Source organism: Oryx dammah, unplaced genomic scaffold (genome assembly GCF_014754425.2).
Source record: "Oryx dammah isolate SB20612 unplaced genomic scaffold, SCBI_Odam_1.1 HiC_scaffold_11081, whole genome shotgun sequence".
Classification (NCBI taxonomy): Eukaryota; Metazoa; Chordata; class Mammalia; order Artiodactyla; family Bovidae; genus Oryx; species Oryx dammah.
In genome coordinates this window covers 734,502-750,424 of record NW_024080475.1, presented here as the reverse complement: position 1 = coordinate 750,424, position 15,923 = coordinate 734,502, and the positions used below count along the sequence as shown (strand labels likewise).

The 15,923-nt window shown below is 37.1% G+C and overlaps 1 protein-coding gene across 1 annotated transcript in view; it reads left to right on the top strand.

Moving 5' to 3' along the window:
• LOC120860535 (vascular endothelial growth factor C) overlaps positions 1 to 15,923 on the top strand; it is an 83,982-nt gene that overhangs the window by 45,486 nt on the left and 22,573 nt on the right. The window contains exons 2-3 of the mRNA XM_040236358.1: positions 12,210 to 12,423; positions 14,110 to 14,300. Of these exons, the coding sequence (XP_040092292.1) occupies positions 12,210 to 12,423; positions 14,110 to 14,300 (405 nt within the window). The remainder of the gene's footprint in view (positions 1 to 12,209; positions 12,424 to 14,109; positions 14,301 to 15,923) is intronic.

Sequence of the window (15,923 nt, the reverse complement as noted above, 5' to 3'; positions counted from 1 at the left end):
CCCCTCCCTGACACTTTGGTAAATAATCTGGAATCTTTTAGACATAGAAGAACATAAAGAACAAGAAATTCGTCTGAAACTAATTGCAACATACAAAATAGGTATGCCTTAACATTAGCAAATTCTTTGGGGAAAAAACAAATTTTAGAATCTTACAATTATTATGCTCATCTCTTAAAAATTATAAAATCTAGCATGTAGACTCAAAAAAAGGAGAAATCTTGGTTATAAATAGCATGCCTAGAACAGTTCTTTGGCACATAGGAGTCATTCAATAAAAGTTTTTAAAATCATAAAATTTTTCCCTTCTTTGCTATTTATTTAAAATATGTTATTAGGGACAAGCAGCTGCTTAGTATACCAGCCTTCTTCCTTTGTGCTTCACCTTTCTAAGTACTGTCTTCTTAACACAGAGAAGCTTTGCACAACACATTTTATTATCTACATTTATAAATGGGAAACCACAGGCTTGGGATATTATTAATATCATTTTCTACACTTATTAAAAACTTACTATAAACACTGGCCTATTTACCAAAACCCAAAGAAATCTGCAGGCTTTGCCAAATAACTCTGGGGTAAGGGAGATCATTCCTGGCTGCAAGCTACTCTCTATAGTATGTATATAGGAATATTTGAATAGGGTGTGTGCTCAGTCCCTTCAGTTGTGTCCAACTCTTTGTGATCCACTGGCCGGTAACCTGCCAGGCTCCTCTGTCCATGGGATTCTCCAGGCAAGAATGCTGGAGTGGGTTGCCATGACCTCCTCCTTGGGATCTTCCCAACCCAGGGACTGAACTCATGTCTCCTGTGTCCCCTGCATTGCAGGTGGATTCTTTACCACTGAGCCACCGGGGAAGCCCTATTTGAATAGTAAGGTTTAGTTTTTTGGCATTTCTTTAGTAGTCAGTAAATGCATTCACTATTTAGGGCTTCACAGGAACTACCTGTTGCTATTTTTGCAATCATATCTGGAAAAGGATTGGAATTAATATTTTTACAATCTTTTCACCATCCTAAGGGGGAAAAAGTCAATTTCATTTGAGAACAAAAAAAAGCAAGAGGTTTTCAGTGTTCAGTGCAAGGATCTATGTACAGAGTATCATGTCCATTGCGCTGGTAATGCAGACATGTCAGATGGTCTACGCTGCCATGATAAAGTTGTCTTAAAAATAACGTGATTAAAGATGAATGTTTAAAATATTTTCTACGAGTCTAACTTAGATTTTAATGAAACAAATATTTGACTTTTTATTTAATTCATATATTTGGTAAACCAGAAAAGTAATTTTTATTTTTAAAAAAACGCTTATGCTACTTGTAATGGATTTTAAAGAATCCATTCTTTATTATTGGAGAAGGAAATGGCAGCCCATTCCAGTATTCTTTCCTGGAAAACTCCATGGACAGAGGAACCTGGCAGGCTACAGTCCATGGAGTTTTAAAAGAGTTGGACATGACTGAGCAGACACACATGCATTCTTTTTATGACACTATTTTTCAGCACTTACAATAAAAAGGTCAGAGGATTAGGCAAAAGTTAAAACTTCCAATTAGCAATTTCCAATATTAAACTCAAATTTAGATACCTGAGTCAGGGTTACCTATCTGTGGCACATCAGGTTGGTGTAGACATGGATGATGGGTGACCCGTGGGTGAGAGAATCCCGACCCTGACACCTTCACTGAGACGTTAGGTAACATGATTTGCTAAGGTTATGTAAAACATCTACAAACTTTTATTCCTTAGAAGGATGCCATTTGATTTTCCAGAATTATTTGTGATTTTTACCAAAGGATGATTTTAAAAGTGATTTATATAACTATGTATTGGACAATTTCTCAAATCTAAATCCTCTCCAGGATGCCACTTAGCCCAAATTTTGTTTTTAAAGCCTTTAAATAATTAGAACATACTGTTACAATTTATAAATTTGACCACAGTGGGTGGTTACCTGAAGGAAACAGAATGATCCACAGGTTCATCTCTCCTAATAAATGCCATAATTAGATAAGAAAGATTGCATAAGCAAGTTCCTTTGCTATTTTAGGGGCAGAATAAATAACTTCAGTAACCGATTATTCTAGAGCTTCCCAGATGGCACCTGTCATAAAGAACCCACCTGCCACTGCAGGAGACATAAGAGACTCCAGTTTGATCTCTGAGTCGGGAAGATCCCCTAGAGGAAGGCATGGCAACCCCCTCTAGTATTCTTGCCTGGAGAACTCCATGGACAGAGGAGCCTGGCGGGCTACAGTCCATGGGGTCCCAAAGAGTCGGACACGACTGAAACAACTTAGCAATGCACCATGCAAGCACTTATTCAACTGATTCGATTATACCCTATTTTCAAAGAAGAAAGGAAGAAAACCAAATAATAGTGTAAAGCTCTTTATCTTGATAACTGCTTTATGTTGCTATTTTGGTCTCATAGGACAAACAGATGATGTATATGATTACTAATATGACAAATAATTCCTTTCCAAACTTTTTAGTTGGTTTCTTATTAAACTGATAATTTAATCACATCATCCTCCCTCTGCTTTATCTTATGAATTCATCCATTAAAACATACACTTATTTCAAATATAAAATTTTACTTGAGCCAGACTTTTAAAAATGACATATGGACAGTTTAAGAAAAAATATGTGTCCCTTATTTTCTAGTTTGAACATTAAGTAATTTTTCTCCCTCTCTTCCCAATATAGTTATATTAAACAACTAATCAGATTTGCCTATGATCCTTTTATGGTCACTTCATGAAAATCCACTAGTATGGTCAAGCCTTTCTTTGATGGACTTTTGCCATTCTTTTGATTCTGATTGTGAGTATTTGATAAGAGTATATGCTTTTAGGTGAAAGGAAATTTTCCATAATTTAATTATGTGCATTCCCCCATGAATTTTTAACTTCATAAAAGTACTAAATGAATGCCTACTTTATATACAGCATAGTAATTAACTTAAGATTGTTGCTCAGAGGGACTGTGGTTTTATTAACAGCTACATTCTACTCACTGGCAAATCTAGGACCACTACCAACAATCCTAGATGAACGCTATGGCTTTCACCTCTCACTGACTCTCTGGAATCACTCAGGTCTTGGAGGAAGGGCAACCTACATGCACTTGTGTCTTCTTCCTACCTCTGAACAACTCCTAGTGATCACAGAGCAGCAAGAGGAAAACTAGTTTTTACCAACTATGTGTATATAGTTGATCAGAGCCTACTTTCAATATCATCTCAGGTGTTCACTTCATGTTATGATTCTTATGTTACAGAGAATTGTAGAGTGTGGATAAAATCCCAAAGTTCTTTCTCATCATGTAACTTCTAGAATCAGAGATCTTGCTTCATCTGGCTCTTGGCAGAGTAAGAAGGAAGTGTGTTTTGGCTGTAGGAATTACCAAAGAAGAGTTTATGCTTGGTTGTATCTCTGCTTTCAACACTGCACTCTCAGCTTTTATTGCCACAGCATCTCAAAATCTTCCAATAACTGTCACATGGGTTATTGTTTGCGAGTGTATACTTGCTGATGATACAAAGGAGTAATCAGAGTAATCTCCTAATTGCTCCCTCCAAGACAGAATGCAAAATTGGATTCATTCTTAGATTATATTAGGCTTTCCATTACAGTTGAATATCCATTTGTAAGACACTATTTTAAGACATACCAAATCCCTTCGGAAAATAAAAGGAATATATTAATATTCAAGAAAATGACCTCAGCATTCTGGAAAACACTGGTGAACATAAAGACTCAAGAAAGCATTGACAAAGGACCAGCTTTTCATATGGATAGAACTTCTGCTTGAAGGAATTTAGTGTTTCCTTGGTTCAGAACTCATTCTAGGTTGCTGGGGCCTCTTTTACTTCTTGAAAATAAACTATCAATGTGAATGTGCCATGGTTAGCAGGTAATATCTATTCTCAAGATTTTGTTCTTCCTGGATTCACAGAAAGCACTATAATGCTTAACAACTCAGTACCTAGGTCACTGCTCATTTAGAACAAAATTGCAGAAGGCAGATCAAAAGAAGTTCTGCCCTATAGCTGGCACAATACACAGAGTTACAGTTTGAGACTCAGTTTATCTAAAACTGTAGTCTCTGTACTGTGCTTCTGCTCACCAAAGATGGTAAAATGACAAGTAATCCCACTCCCAACTATGAAATGTATAATATACATTCATATTAAAGGTCTGTTTGAATCATCACAAAAACTCCATGAGGAAGATATCATTATTGGCATTTATGGAGTAAAATGAGGTTCAGAGGAATGAAATCTGATGTTACTCAATTAAAATAAAGTCTGTAGACTATACTACAAAGCTACAGTCATCAAGACAATATGGTACTAGAACAAAAACAGAAGTATAGACCAATGGGAAAAAATAGAAAGCCCAGAGATAAACCCACACACCTATGGGCACCTTATCTGTGACAAAGGAAGCAAGAATATACAGTGGGTAAAAGATAGTGTCTTCAGTGACTGGTGCTGGAAGATCTGGACAACTACATGTAAAAAAATGAAATTAGAACACTTCCTAACACCATGCACAAAGATAAACCCAAAATGGACTAAAGACCTAAATGTAAGACCAGAAAATATAAAACTCTTTTAGAAGAAAACATAGGCAGAACACTGTATGACATAAATCATAGCAAGATCCTTTATGACCCTCCTCCTAGAATAATGTAAATAAAAACGAAAATAAGTAAGTGGGACCTACTTAAACTTAAAAGCTTTTGCGAAGCAAAGGAAAATGTAAACAAGGTGAAAAGACTACCCTCAGAATGGGAGAAAAGAATAGTAAATGAAACAACTGACAAAGAATTAATTTCCAAAATATACAAGCAGTTCATACAACTCAATAGAGAAAAACAAGCAACCCAATCAAAAAGTTGGCAAAAGACCTAAACAGATATTTCTCCAAAGAAAACAGATAGATGGCTAATAAACACATGAAGAAATGATCAACATCACTCATTACTCAGTTCAGTTCAGTTCAGTTCAGTCGCTCAGTCGTGTCCGACTCTTTGCGACCCCATGAATCACAGCACACCAGGCCTCCCTGTCCATCACCAACTCCCGGAGTTCAATCAAATTCACATCCATTGAGTCAGTGATGCCATCCAGCCATCTCATCCTCTGTCGTCCCCTTCTCCTCCTGCCCCCAATCCCTCCCAGCATCAGAGTCTTTTCCAATGAGTCACCTCTTCGCATGAGGTGGCCAAAGTACTGGAGTTTCAGCTTCAGCATCATTCCCCCCAGAGAACACCCAGGGCTGATCTCCTCTAGAATGGACTGGCTGGATCTCCTTGCAGTCCAAGGGACTCTCGAGTCTTCTCCAACACCACAGCTCAAAAGCATCAATTCTTCGGCACTCAGCCTTCTTCACAGTCCAACTTTCGCATCTATACATGACTACTGGAAAAACCATAGCCTTGACTAGATGGACCTTTGTTGGCAAAGTAATGTCTCTGCTTTTGAATATACTATCTAGGTTGGTCATAACTTTTCTTCCAAGGAGCAAGCGTCTTTTAATTTCATGGCTACAGTCACCATCTGTAGTGATTTTGGAACCCCCAAAAATAAAGTCTGACATTGTTTCCACTGTTTCCCCATCTATTTGCCATGAAGTGATGGGACCAGATGCCATGATCTTCGTTTTCTGAATGTTGAGCTTTAAGCCAACTTTTTCACTTTCCTCTTTCACTTTCATCAAGAGGCTTTTTAGTTCCTCTTCACTTTCTGCCATAAGGGTGGTGTCATCTGCATATCTGAGGTTATTGATATTTCTCCCGGCAATCTTGATTCCAGTTTGTGTTTCTTCCAGTCCAGCATTTCTCATGATGTACTCTGCATATAAGTTAAATAAGCAGGGTGAGAATAGACAGCCTTGACGTACTCCTTTTCCTATTTGGAACCAGTCTGTTGTTCCATGTCCAGTTCTAACTGTTGCTTCCTGACCTGCATATAGGTTTCTCAAGAGGCAGGTCAGCTGGTCTGGTATTCCCATCTCTTTCAGAATTTTCCACAGTTTATTGTGATCCACACGGTCACAGGCTTTGGCATAGCTAATAAAGCAGAAATAGATGTTTTTTTGGAACTCTCTTGCTTTTTCCATGATCCAGCGGATGTTGGCAATTTGATCTCTGGTTCCTCTGCCTTTTCTAAAACCAGTTTTAACGTCTGGAAGTTCACAGTTCATGTATTGCTGAAGCCTGGCTTGCAGAATTTTGAGCATTACTTTACTAGCATGTGAGATGAGTGCAATTGTGTGGTAGTTTGAGCATTCTTTGGCATTGCCTTTCTTTGGAATTGGAATGAAAACTGACCTTTTCCAGTCCTGTGGTCACTGCTGAGTTTTCCAAACTTGCTGGCATATTGAGTGCAACACTTTCACAGCATCATCTTTTAGGATTTGAAATAGCTCCACTGGAATTCCATCACCTCCACTAGCTCTGTTCATAGTGATGCTTTCTAAGGCCCACTTGACTTCACATTCCAGGATGTCTGGCTCTAGGTGAATGATCACACTATTGTGATTATCTTGGTTGTGAAGATCTTTTTTGTACAGTTCTTCTGTGTATTCTTACCACCTCTTCTTAATATCTTCTGTTTCTGTTAGGTCCATACCATTTCTGTCCTTTATCAAGCCCATCTTTGCATGAAATTTTCCCTTGGTATCTCTAATTTTCTTGAAGAGATCTCTAGTCTTCCCCATTCTGTTCTTTTCCTCTATTTCTTTGCATTGATCGCTGAGGAAGGCTTTCTTATCTCTTCTTGCTATTCTTTGGAACTCTGCCTTCAGATGCTTGTATCTTTTCTTTTCTCCTTTGCTTTTCGCTTCTCTTCTTTTCACAGCTATTTGTAAGGCCTCCCCAGACAGCCATTTTGCTTCTTTGCATTTCTTTTCCATGGGGATGGTCTTGATCCCTGTCTCCTGTACAATGTCACGAACCTCAGTCCATAGTTCATCAGGCACTCAATCTATCAGATCTAGTCCCTTAAATCTATTTCTCACTTCCACTGTATAATCATAAGGGATTTGATTTAGGTCATACCTGAATGGTCTAGCGGTTTTCCCTACTTTCTTCAATTTAGGTCTGAATTTGGCAATAAGGAGCTCATGATCTGAGTCACTCATTATTAGAGAAAAGCAAATCAAAACTACAATGAGGTATCACTTCATGCTGGTTAGAATGGCCATCATCCAAAAATCCACAAACAATAAATTCTGGAGAGGGTATGGAGAAAAGGGAATGCTTTTGCACTGTTGGTGTGAATGTAAATTGATATAGTCACTATGGAAAACAGTGTGGAGATTCTTTTAAAAAAAAAAAAACAAAACTAAGAATAAAACCACCGTATGACCCAGCAATACCACTTCTAGGCATATACCCTGAAGAAACCAAAACTGAAAAAGACACATGTACCCCCAATGTTCATTAGAGCACTATTTATAATAGCTAGGACATGAAAGCAACCTAGATGTTCACTGACAGATGACTGGATGAGGAAGCTGTGTTACATATACACAGTGGAATACTACTCAGCCAAAAAAAGGAACACATTTGAGGCAGTTCTAATGAGGTGGATGAACCTAGAACCTATTATGCAGAATGAAGTAAGTCAGAAAAACAAATACCATATATTAATGGATATATATGAAATCTAGAAAGATGGTACTGATGAACCTATTTGCAGAACAGCAGCAGAGATGCAGACATAGGGAACTGACTGATGGACAGTGGTAGGGGAGAGGAGGGGGAGGCTAAGCTGAATGGAGAGAGCAGCATGGAAGCATGTGCACTAATATATGTAAGGAGGTAGCCAATGGAAATTTACTGTATGACTCAGGGAACTCAAACTGGGGCTCTGTAATAGCCCAGAGAGGTGGGAAAGGGCAGGAGGTGGGAGGGAGATTCAAGAAGGAAGGGACATAGGTACACCTATGGTTAACTTATGTTGATGTATGACAGAAAGCAAACCAACATTGTAAATCAGTCATCAATCAATTAACTATATATATATATATATAATTATTATTTTTTAACATAATAAAAAAAAGGTCCACAGCCAACATGAATATCTGGATCTTTTGATACTACAGCTTATTTTTCTTCCATGCAAATATGGTAACTAAAATCTAGTGGGAATAAGTAAGTAAATTACTCAGTTTCAAGTTTTTTTTATAACATTTGCCTGTGATAGCTTCTGCTTTTGCCAATGGTTTTTTGGTCTTATAAAGTTATATTATTTATTAAGGGGCTCTAGTCCTAAAAGTGGATTTGTTTTAAATCAAATAGTATATCAGAGGCATAGTCTGTGCAGATATAAGAAGAGTGAAGTAAATGAAAGGCTGAAATGAGAGCAAATACTATAGCCTTCCAACATGCTTAGAGATGATTACTGTGACATTTTTATTCAGACAATAAAGCTTTACATTTCAAATTTAAATTTTAAGATATAGAAATATTTTCGTTTTTGTTTAGTCCCTAAATCATGTCTGACTCTTTGGGATCCCACAGACTCTAGCCCCCAGACTCCTCTGACCATGAGATTTCCCAAGCAAGAATACTGGAGTGGATTGCCATTTTCTACTTCAGGGAATCTTCCCGACCCGGGGATTGAACTCATGTCTCTTGCGTTGCAGACATATTCTTTATCACTGAGCCATCTGGGAAGCCATAGAAATATATAAAGAACATAATAATTAACTTAAATCTTACAACTTGAAGAAGTTAACTTTTTTGCCACATATATTTTACTCTTGAGAACACATACACACATGCATACAATCTGTCTAGATACATTGTTTTCTGAAATAAAAATTGTACGTATATGAACAATATGTATGGGGAATATTATATATAAGCTGTGTTCTCTCCATTTTCATAGACTGTACTATGAGCCTCTCTTCACATCTAGATTACATATTCATATCACCAGTTTAGAGTGACATTACTTTCTGTGCTAGTTTCTGTTTGTATTGTACGTTATTCAATCAATTCCTAATTATTGTATGTAAAGCTGTTTTTTATATTCGCTGTCATAGACAGCCTCATGATAAATATGTACATATTTCTGGCATAATTATATTATCACCTGTTAGATAGGGAATTTAATTCCAAAGTGCATTCGCTGTCTAAAATGGAGCTTGTTTTAAAGGCCTTTTAAGTTGAAATAGCACATTTTCCTTGAATAGCTATACAAATTTATACTCTCACCAGGACTGAAAGGGATGCTAGTTTCCTTCATTTCTGCTGTCACCAAGTACAATGAATTGTATTTACTCTCTGTGAATATGCAATTGAAGTACTTTGTCCACTTTTCTTTTGAAGTGTCTGCTTACATTTTCTTAATATGTTCATATAATATTGTAAGAACATTAGCCCTTTTCTATCTGTCATGTGTATTGCCAATGATTTTTCTACTTTATCGTCTGTCTTTTGTTTACAGTGTTTTCTACCATAAAAATAGTTTACATTTTGTTTTCCTATTCACTTCTAGAAAGACCTTTTTTCAATCTAAGAGTATAAATAGGGTAAATAGGGTAACTTTTATTTTCTGGTATCTTTTTCATTTTTTATACTGCATTTTCTCTGTTGTGAGTTTACATGCTTATGTTTTTCTTCTGTTTCTCTATTGGGTAATCAATTATTTTCTCTTACAGATGTAATTACTCTTAGAGTTATTTTCCTTTTTAAATTTTAAAGTACAAAAGTGATTTGCCATGAAACTTCACATAATACTTAATTGAAAGCCCGCTTCACCAACATCCTTCTCAAGCAATAGTTTGGTGTGTACCTTTCACCGTGTCACACAATGTTGGTATTGTATTGCAGCTCCTTTTGGTAAAGAGAACATTCCTGCCTGTTTCTTGTGAGACTCAAGTGATCAGGTTAGGTCACAACCTGGCTTTGATTCCAGCTGAGTCATGGGGGAAAGTACCCCAGGGCCCAGGGACCCACCAGTCACACAATCTCACATTACTCTGGGTGTTCAAGGGCTAGTCATGCAAACGGGCAAACAGAACCCCACCCATGACCCGGTCCTCCAGGTGGCAGGGACACAGATACACCCATGTTTTTTACCATCTTTCTCTTCAGTGAGAGTGAAGCCACTCAGTCGTGTCCAACTCTTCGCGACCCCATGGACTGTAGCCTGCCAGGCTCCTCTGTCCATGGGATTTTCCAGGCAATAGGACTGGAGTGGATTGCCATTTCCTTCTCCAGGGAATCTTCCCAACCCAAGGATCGAACCCAGGTCTCCCGCATTGTAGACAGACGCTTTACCATCTGAGCCACCAGGAGAGTCTTCTCTTCAGTAGTAATCCTTTAAGATTCTGAGATGTTGATGATTCTTGAATCTTGTGTCTCATGTGACATTTTCCTGAGAAAGATATGTCATGCCCATTTAATTGGGAGACTGTGAGAGGACATTTTGTCACTTTTGTGTAAGCTAAGGTCTCCTGTCCACCTGACTCTTGATCTATCCGGTAGAGTTGTATTTTGTATAACTGCCTGGTGTATCATCTTGTAATCTTTGAGAAAGCCATGGATTACTATCAATACCAGGCTTGACAAGATGAATCCATATGCTCAATTCACACAACAGTGAGGAATGGGCAAGTGCTGAACTACACGGCCAGTTTTATTATCTCATAGGAAAGAACCCATTTCATAAGCTACTGCCTAGGAGCCTCTGTGATAGTAAGACAACTGTCTTAGATTATGTTTCTCAAAATGTAGTACAAAAATCACCTACATCAGAATGATTTGGAGTGTGGTAGAAAGACTTTCAATTTAACTGTATTTTGATTTTTAAAGCAAATAAATTAATTTTGTACTTCAGAAATTAGAAAAGGAAATCTGTAAATTGTTGGAATGTAGATTCCTGATGTCATGCAAGATACCTGGCAGGGGAGGTGGGGGGCAAGTAGCTGCATTTTTAACACCTCTCAGATTGATTCCAATGGAGCTTAACTTTGAGACTTATTGTCCAAAGTATTTAATTATATAGTTAGACTTAAGATGGGATAATCATGGCAATATAAAAATAAACACTTGATGAAGTATTTCCCTTTGCATATAAAGTTAAACAATGTCCCATTTTCCATAGTTTCAAGGTATAATTTAGAAAAAAAAAAATCTATTTTTTCTTAGATATGGTAACTACTTGAACATAACTTGGAATGTTCTACTTAATTGAATACACCAATATAGACCATTAACTAATTAGCAGAATTCATGTTCTCTGAGCTATTGTAGCATGTCTTTTTACTGGCAGAATAAATCTTGATGATCAGACTTTTTGGAAATACTGGAAGGTTGTGCAAAATGTAAACCTTATTGTGATTCTGTTATTAAAATCTATGGGATCTTTTGTTCTAAAATAGTTTTCATAAACTAAAATTCCTAATTTCAAGCATCCTGCTTAATTACATTTTATTGATGTTAATAACTAAAAGTGAAACAAAGAATTATCATAGACTGGATTTTACCTAATCTTATTTATGTTGGAGGGTAATAGAAGCTTTGGAGAAGGCAACGGCAACCCACTCCAGGACTCTTGCCTGGAAAATCCCATGAATGGAGGAGCCTGGTAGGCTGCAGTCCATAGGGTTGCGAAATCGGACACAACTGAGTGACTTCACTTTCACTTTTCACTTTCATGCATTGGAGAAGGAAATGGCAACCCACTCCAGTGTTCTTGCCTGGAGAATCCCAGGGACGGGGGAGCCTGGTGGGCTGCCGTCTACGGGGTCGCACAGAGTCGGACACCACTGAAGCGACTTAGCAGCAGCAGCAGCAGCAGAAGCTTAGATAACTTTTAAACTTGCACGTTCATCAACTTTGTAAAACAATGATAAATAAAATAAGGTACTTTAGAAATTATTTTTAAAATTGTGTCTCAAACTTTTCTATCCTAATGACCAAATGTATATTTTATATTTTAATTGTGATATTTAATTTAATTTAAATTGTGTTATTGATTCAGATTAAAAGATGAATGTAATTTTAACAAGAAAAGTTAAGCAATTTGGGGAAAATAAATAATATTTTAATAGAAATCTAGCATGTATTATATATATATATATGCACATATACATATATATATATCAAACAAGCCTGAAGGTTTTCTAGTGCATCTGTTTCCTTAATCTGAGAAGTACTATGTTGCATTCTTCTTCCACAGGCTTATGCAGGCAAAGAAATGGAGGAGCAGCTGCGGTCAGTGTCCAGTGTGGATGAACTCATGACTGTGCTCTACCCCGAATATTGGAAAATGTACAAGTGTCAGTTAAGGAAAGGAGGCTGGCAACAAAGTAAAGAACAGGCTAACACCAACACAAGGACAGGAGAAACTCTAAAATTTGCTGCAGCACATTATAATACAGAGATCTTAAGAAGTAAGTATGGGAAAAGAAAATATATAATAAGCTTCATATGTCAACCCAGTACAAATTGCCATTCTGATCCTTTAATTTCAGCATTTGTAATACTATTGAATACCTTTAAGGCCAAAAGTAAAACAGAAAATAAAGAATTATTTTCCAAATACAGAATTTTAAGATTTCACTGTAAGTGGTTAAAGTGGTTTCTTGGAAAATAAAGACAGGTGCATGCATATCAGCACACTGTAATTTTTTTTTAACTTGAGATGATACCCCATCAGAAAAATTTTAAAACGTACAAACAAATTTTATACACCATAACTCTTCAATCACTTAAACATTCTATGTCACAAAAAATAATTGCACATAACTTTTCTTTTGCTTTGTATATAGAAATGTTTACTTTCTACATCATCCAAAATCATCCTGTCAACTGCTATTTGTTTCTTGTTGCTTTAGATGGAACTTAACTTGAGAGCTAGACTTTGGTAAAGTTAGTGAGAGATCTCTAAGCAGCAGTCACAAAAAATTATGGTGTTGCACAAAGTGGCATAGACCCCCTGGGACTACTTAACAAATAATTCCTTTCAGTTGTTAGATATTAACTGCTATAAACGTTTGAGATTACAAATTATTTTGAGAACAAAAGCAAACAAACAAAATGGCTTCATGACTGAATAACCCGCAGTTTATATCTTTTTTTTTTTTCTAGAAACTTTATTTTAGGGGGAATAGGAGAAAAATAAACTAGAACATTTAAGAAGTACATCATCTGTAATGCAGTCTTTAAAGAGACAACAGTGCCATAGGTAAAACACCAACTCACTGGAAACAGAATTCCAAGAGAAAGCATGCAAGGAATAGGAAGTTTTTACTTTCCTGAAAAAAACTTTGTTCAGGATACATGTCCCAGTTGCTAGAAAATACCTTCTCATTTCAAGTAGCTATCACCAAGACATGGTCACCAGCCTAAAAATGAGTTTCCAAAACCAAAGCCATCATCTCATTCACAACTCAGTTTAAAAAGAGAAATTAAACATGCTGTTTATATTTGCACTGCAACATTAAAAATACTACATATAATAGCAAATGAGCATGATTCTATCTCCATGGGTTTTATAAGCATCTATGTTAAATTTTCAGGGATCTCCCAGGTGACTCAGTGGTAAAGAATCTGCCTGCCAGTGCAGGAGCCAAGAGACAAGGATTCGATCCCTGAGTTGGGAGGATCCCTGGAGGAGGAAATGGCAACCCACTCCAGTATTCTTGCCTGGGAAAAAAACCCATGGACAAAGGAGCCTGGAGGCTAAGTCCATGGATTCACAAAGAGTCCGATATGACTGACCACACATGGACAAGTAAAGTACTGTAGAATCTATTCTAATTGTCTTGTAGAATCTGCTCTATTTGTACTGTAGAATCTGTTCTAATTGTAAGGAAGCATAACACTAATGTAGCTTGTTACATGGTACTAGACATTAGTTGTTTTTTTTTTTTTTTAATAGAAAATACCTTTAGCTACTCTGTTAAAGACCATATCCTATTCCAGCTCACAGGGCAATGTAGGATCCCGTCAACTATTTCTTTAAAGTATTACATCTAAATCTTAACTCTGCAATCCATTGTGAGTGACTTCCAACTGCTGTGGGTTTTTCCACCTTGGCATCTGTGTAACTTACGGCCTTCCCTGTGACCCGACAGGTATTGATAATGAGTGGAGAAAGACTCAATGCATGCCACGGGAGGTGTGTATAGATGTGGGGAAGGAGTTTGGAGCAGCCACAAACACCTTCTTTAAACCTCCATGTGTGTCCGTCTACAGATGTGGGGGCTGCTGCAACAGCGAGGGGCAACAGTGCATGAACACCAGCACAAGTTACCTCAGCAAGACGGTAGGTGTGCGGCTCCGGCACAGCCCTCTGCAGCCCGGCTTCCCCTCTGCCCCCTTTCAAGGAGCTTGGCTCAGGGACTTCCCAGAAGTCCAGTGGTTGGGACTCCGCCTTCCAATATGGGGGGGCACGGCTTCTGTCCCTGGTTGAGGAGCGAAGACCCTACGTGCCTTGCAGCCAAAACACTAAAACATAAAAAAAAGAAGCAATATTGTAGCAAACTCAATAAAGACTTTAAAAATGGTCCACATCAAAAGAAAAAGATTTTTTAAATAGATTAGCTGCTTCTATTGTCTGTGAGGAATGAAGTTAATTTTTCAATAGTTGTGTTTTTGATGAGACTATCACCAAAAAAGTAACTGATACTTTATGAACTCTGTTTATATAGTGGCATCAAAGTCACTTTTTAAAAATCAAATGGAAAAACTTAATGACAGTATCATATTCTCCAAAAGGTAGTATTGATTTTTAAAAGATATTAAGATTAAAAATAATTCTGTTTTTATATTCAACTTAAACTCTTATTTAAAAGGAATTTTGGTCTTCTGAGTCTGATAAAAAAAAAACATGTTGACTTTTTAAAAGTTACAGAAAATAAATGAGGGTTTATGAATTATTGTAAAAAACATTTTTGAATACCTTTAGTTTTATATATTTTAAAATACTTCAGTCAAGTGGTGTAATGTGCATCCTAGACAATATTGTTTATTACTGTTGTGCTTTGTTTAAATGAAATATCAACTTGCGTTGATTTTTTTCTTAAGGCCTAGATATACCAGTTGAGTTTTCCAAAGAATAAAGGGCTATATCTCTTTTAAAATTAGGATGATATGCAATACACTCAAATGATAGATTTCTAAAGAATTATTTTACCAAGTAAAACAAAATGTATCTATTAAGAGCTCATAATTTATCACTTTAGAACTGCCTTATTAGATTTAGTTGGCAAAATTTTATTTTTTAAGTGCTTATATCATATTAGATTTGAATGACAGCCATTGTAGTATTGGAATTTTGTTGTTCTTTTCTGAAAATTCCTGTTTTTTCAATAGTTCATTTATTTACTTGGTGAAAATAAATTAACAGTTGACAACATCCAAAGATATTTTTCATTACTCAGTTCAGTTCAGTCACTCAGTCGTGTCCAGCTCATTGCAACCCCATGGACTGCAGCATGCCAGGCCTCCCTGTCCATCACCAACTCCTGAAGCTTACTCAAACTCATGTCCATTGAGTCGGTGATGCCATCTAACTATCTCATCCTCTGTCATCCCCTTCTCCTCCCACCTTCAATCTTTCCCAGCATCAGAGTCTTTTCCAGTGAGTCAGTTCTTCACATCAGGTGGCCAAAGTATTGGAGTTTCAGCTTCAGCATCAGTCTTTCCAATGAATATTCAGGACTGATTTCCTTTAGGATGGACTGGTTGGATCTCCTTGCAGTCCAAGGGACTCTCAAGAGTCTTCTCCAACACAGCAGTTCAAGACCATCAATATTTTGGCACTCAGCTTTCTTTATAGTCCAACTCTCACATCCATACATGACTACTGGAAAAACCATGGCTTTGACTAGATGGACCTTTGTTGGCAAAGAACTGTCTCTGCTTTTTAATATGCTGTCTAGGTTGG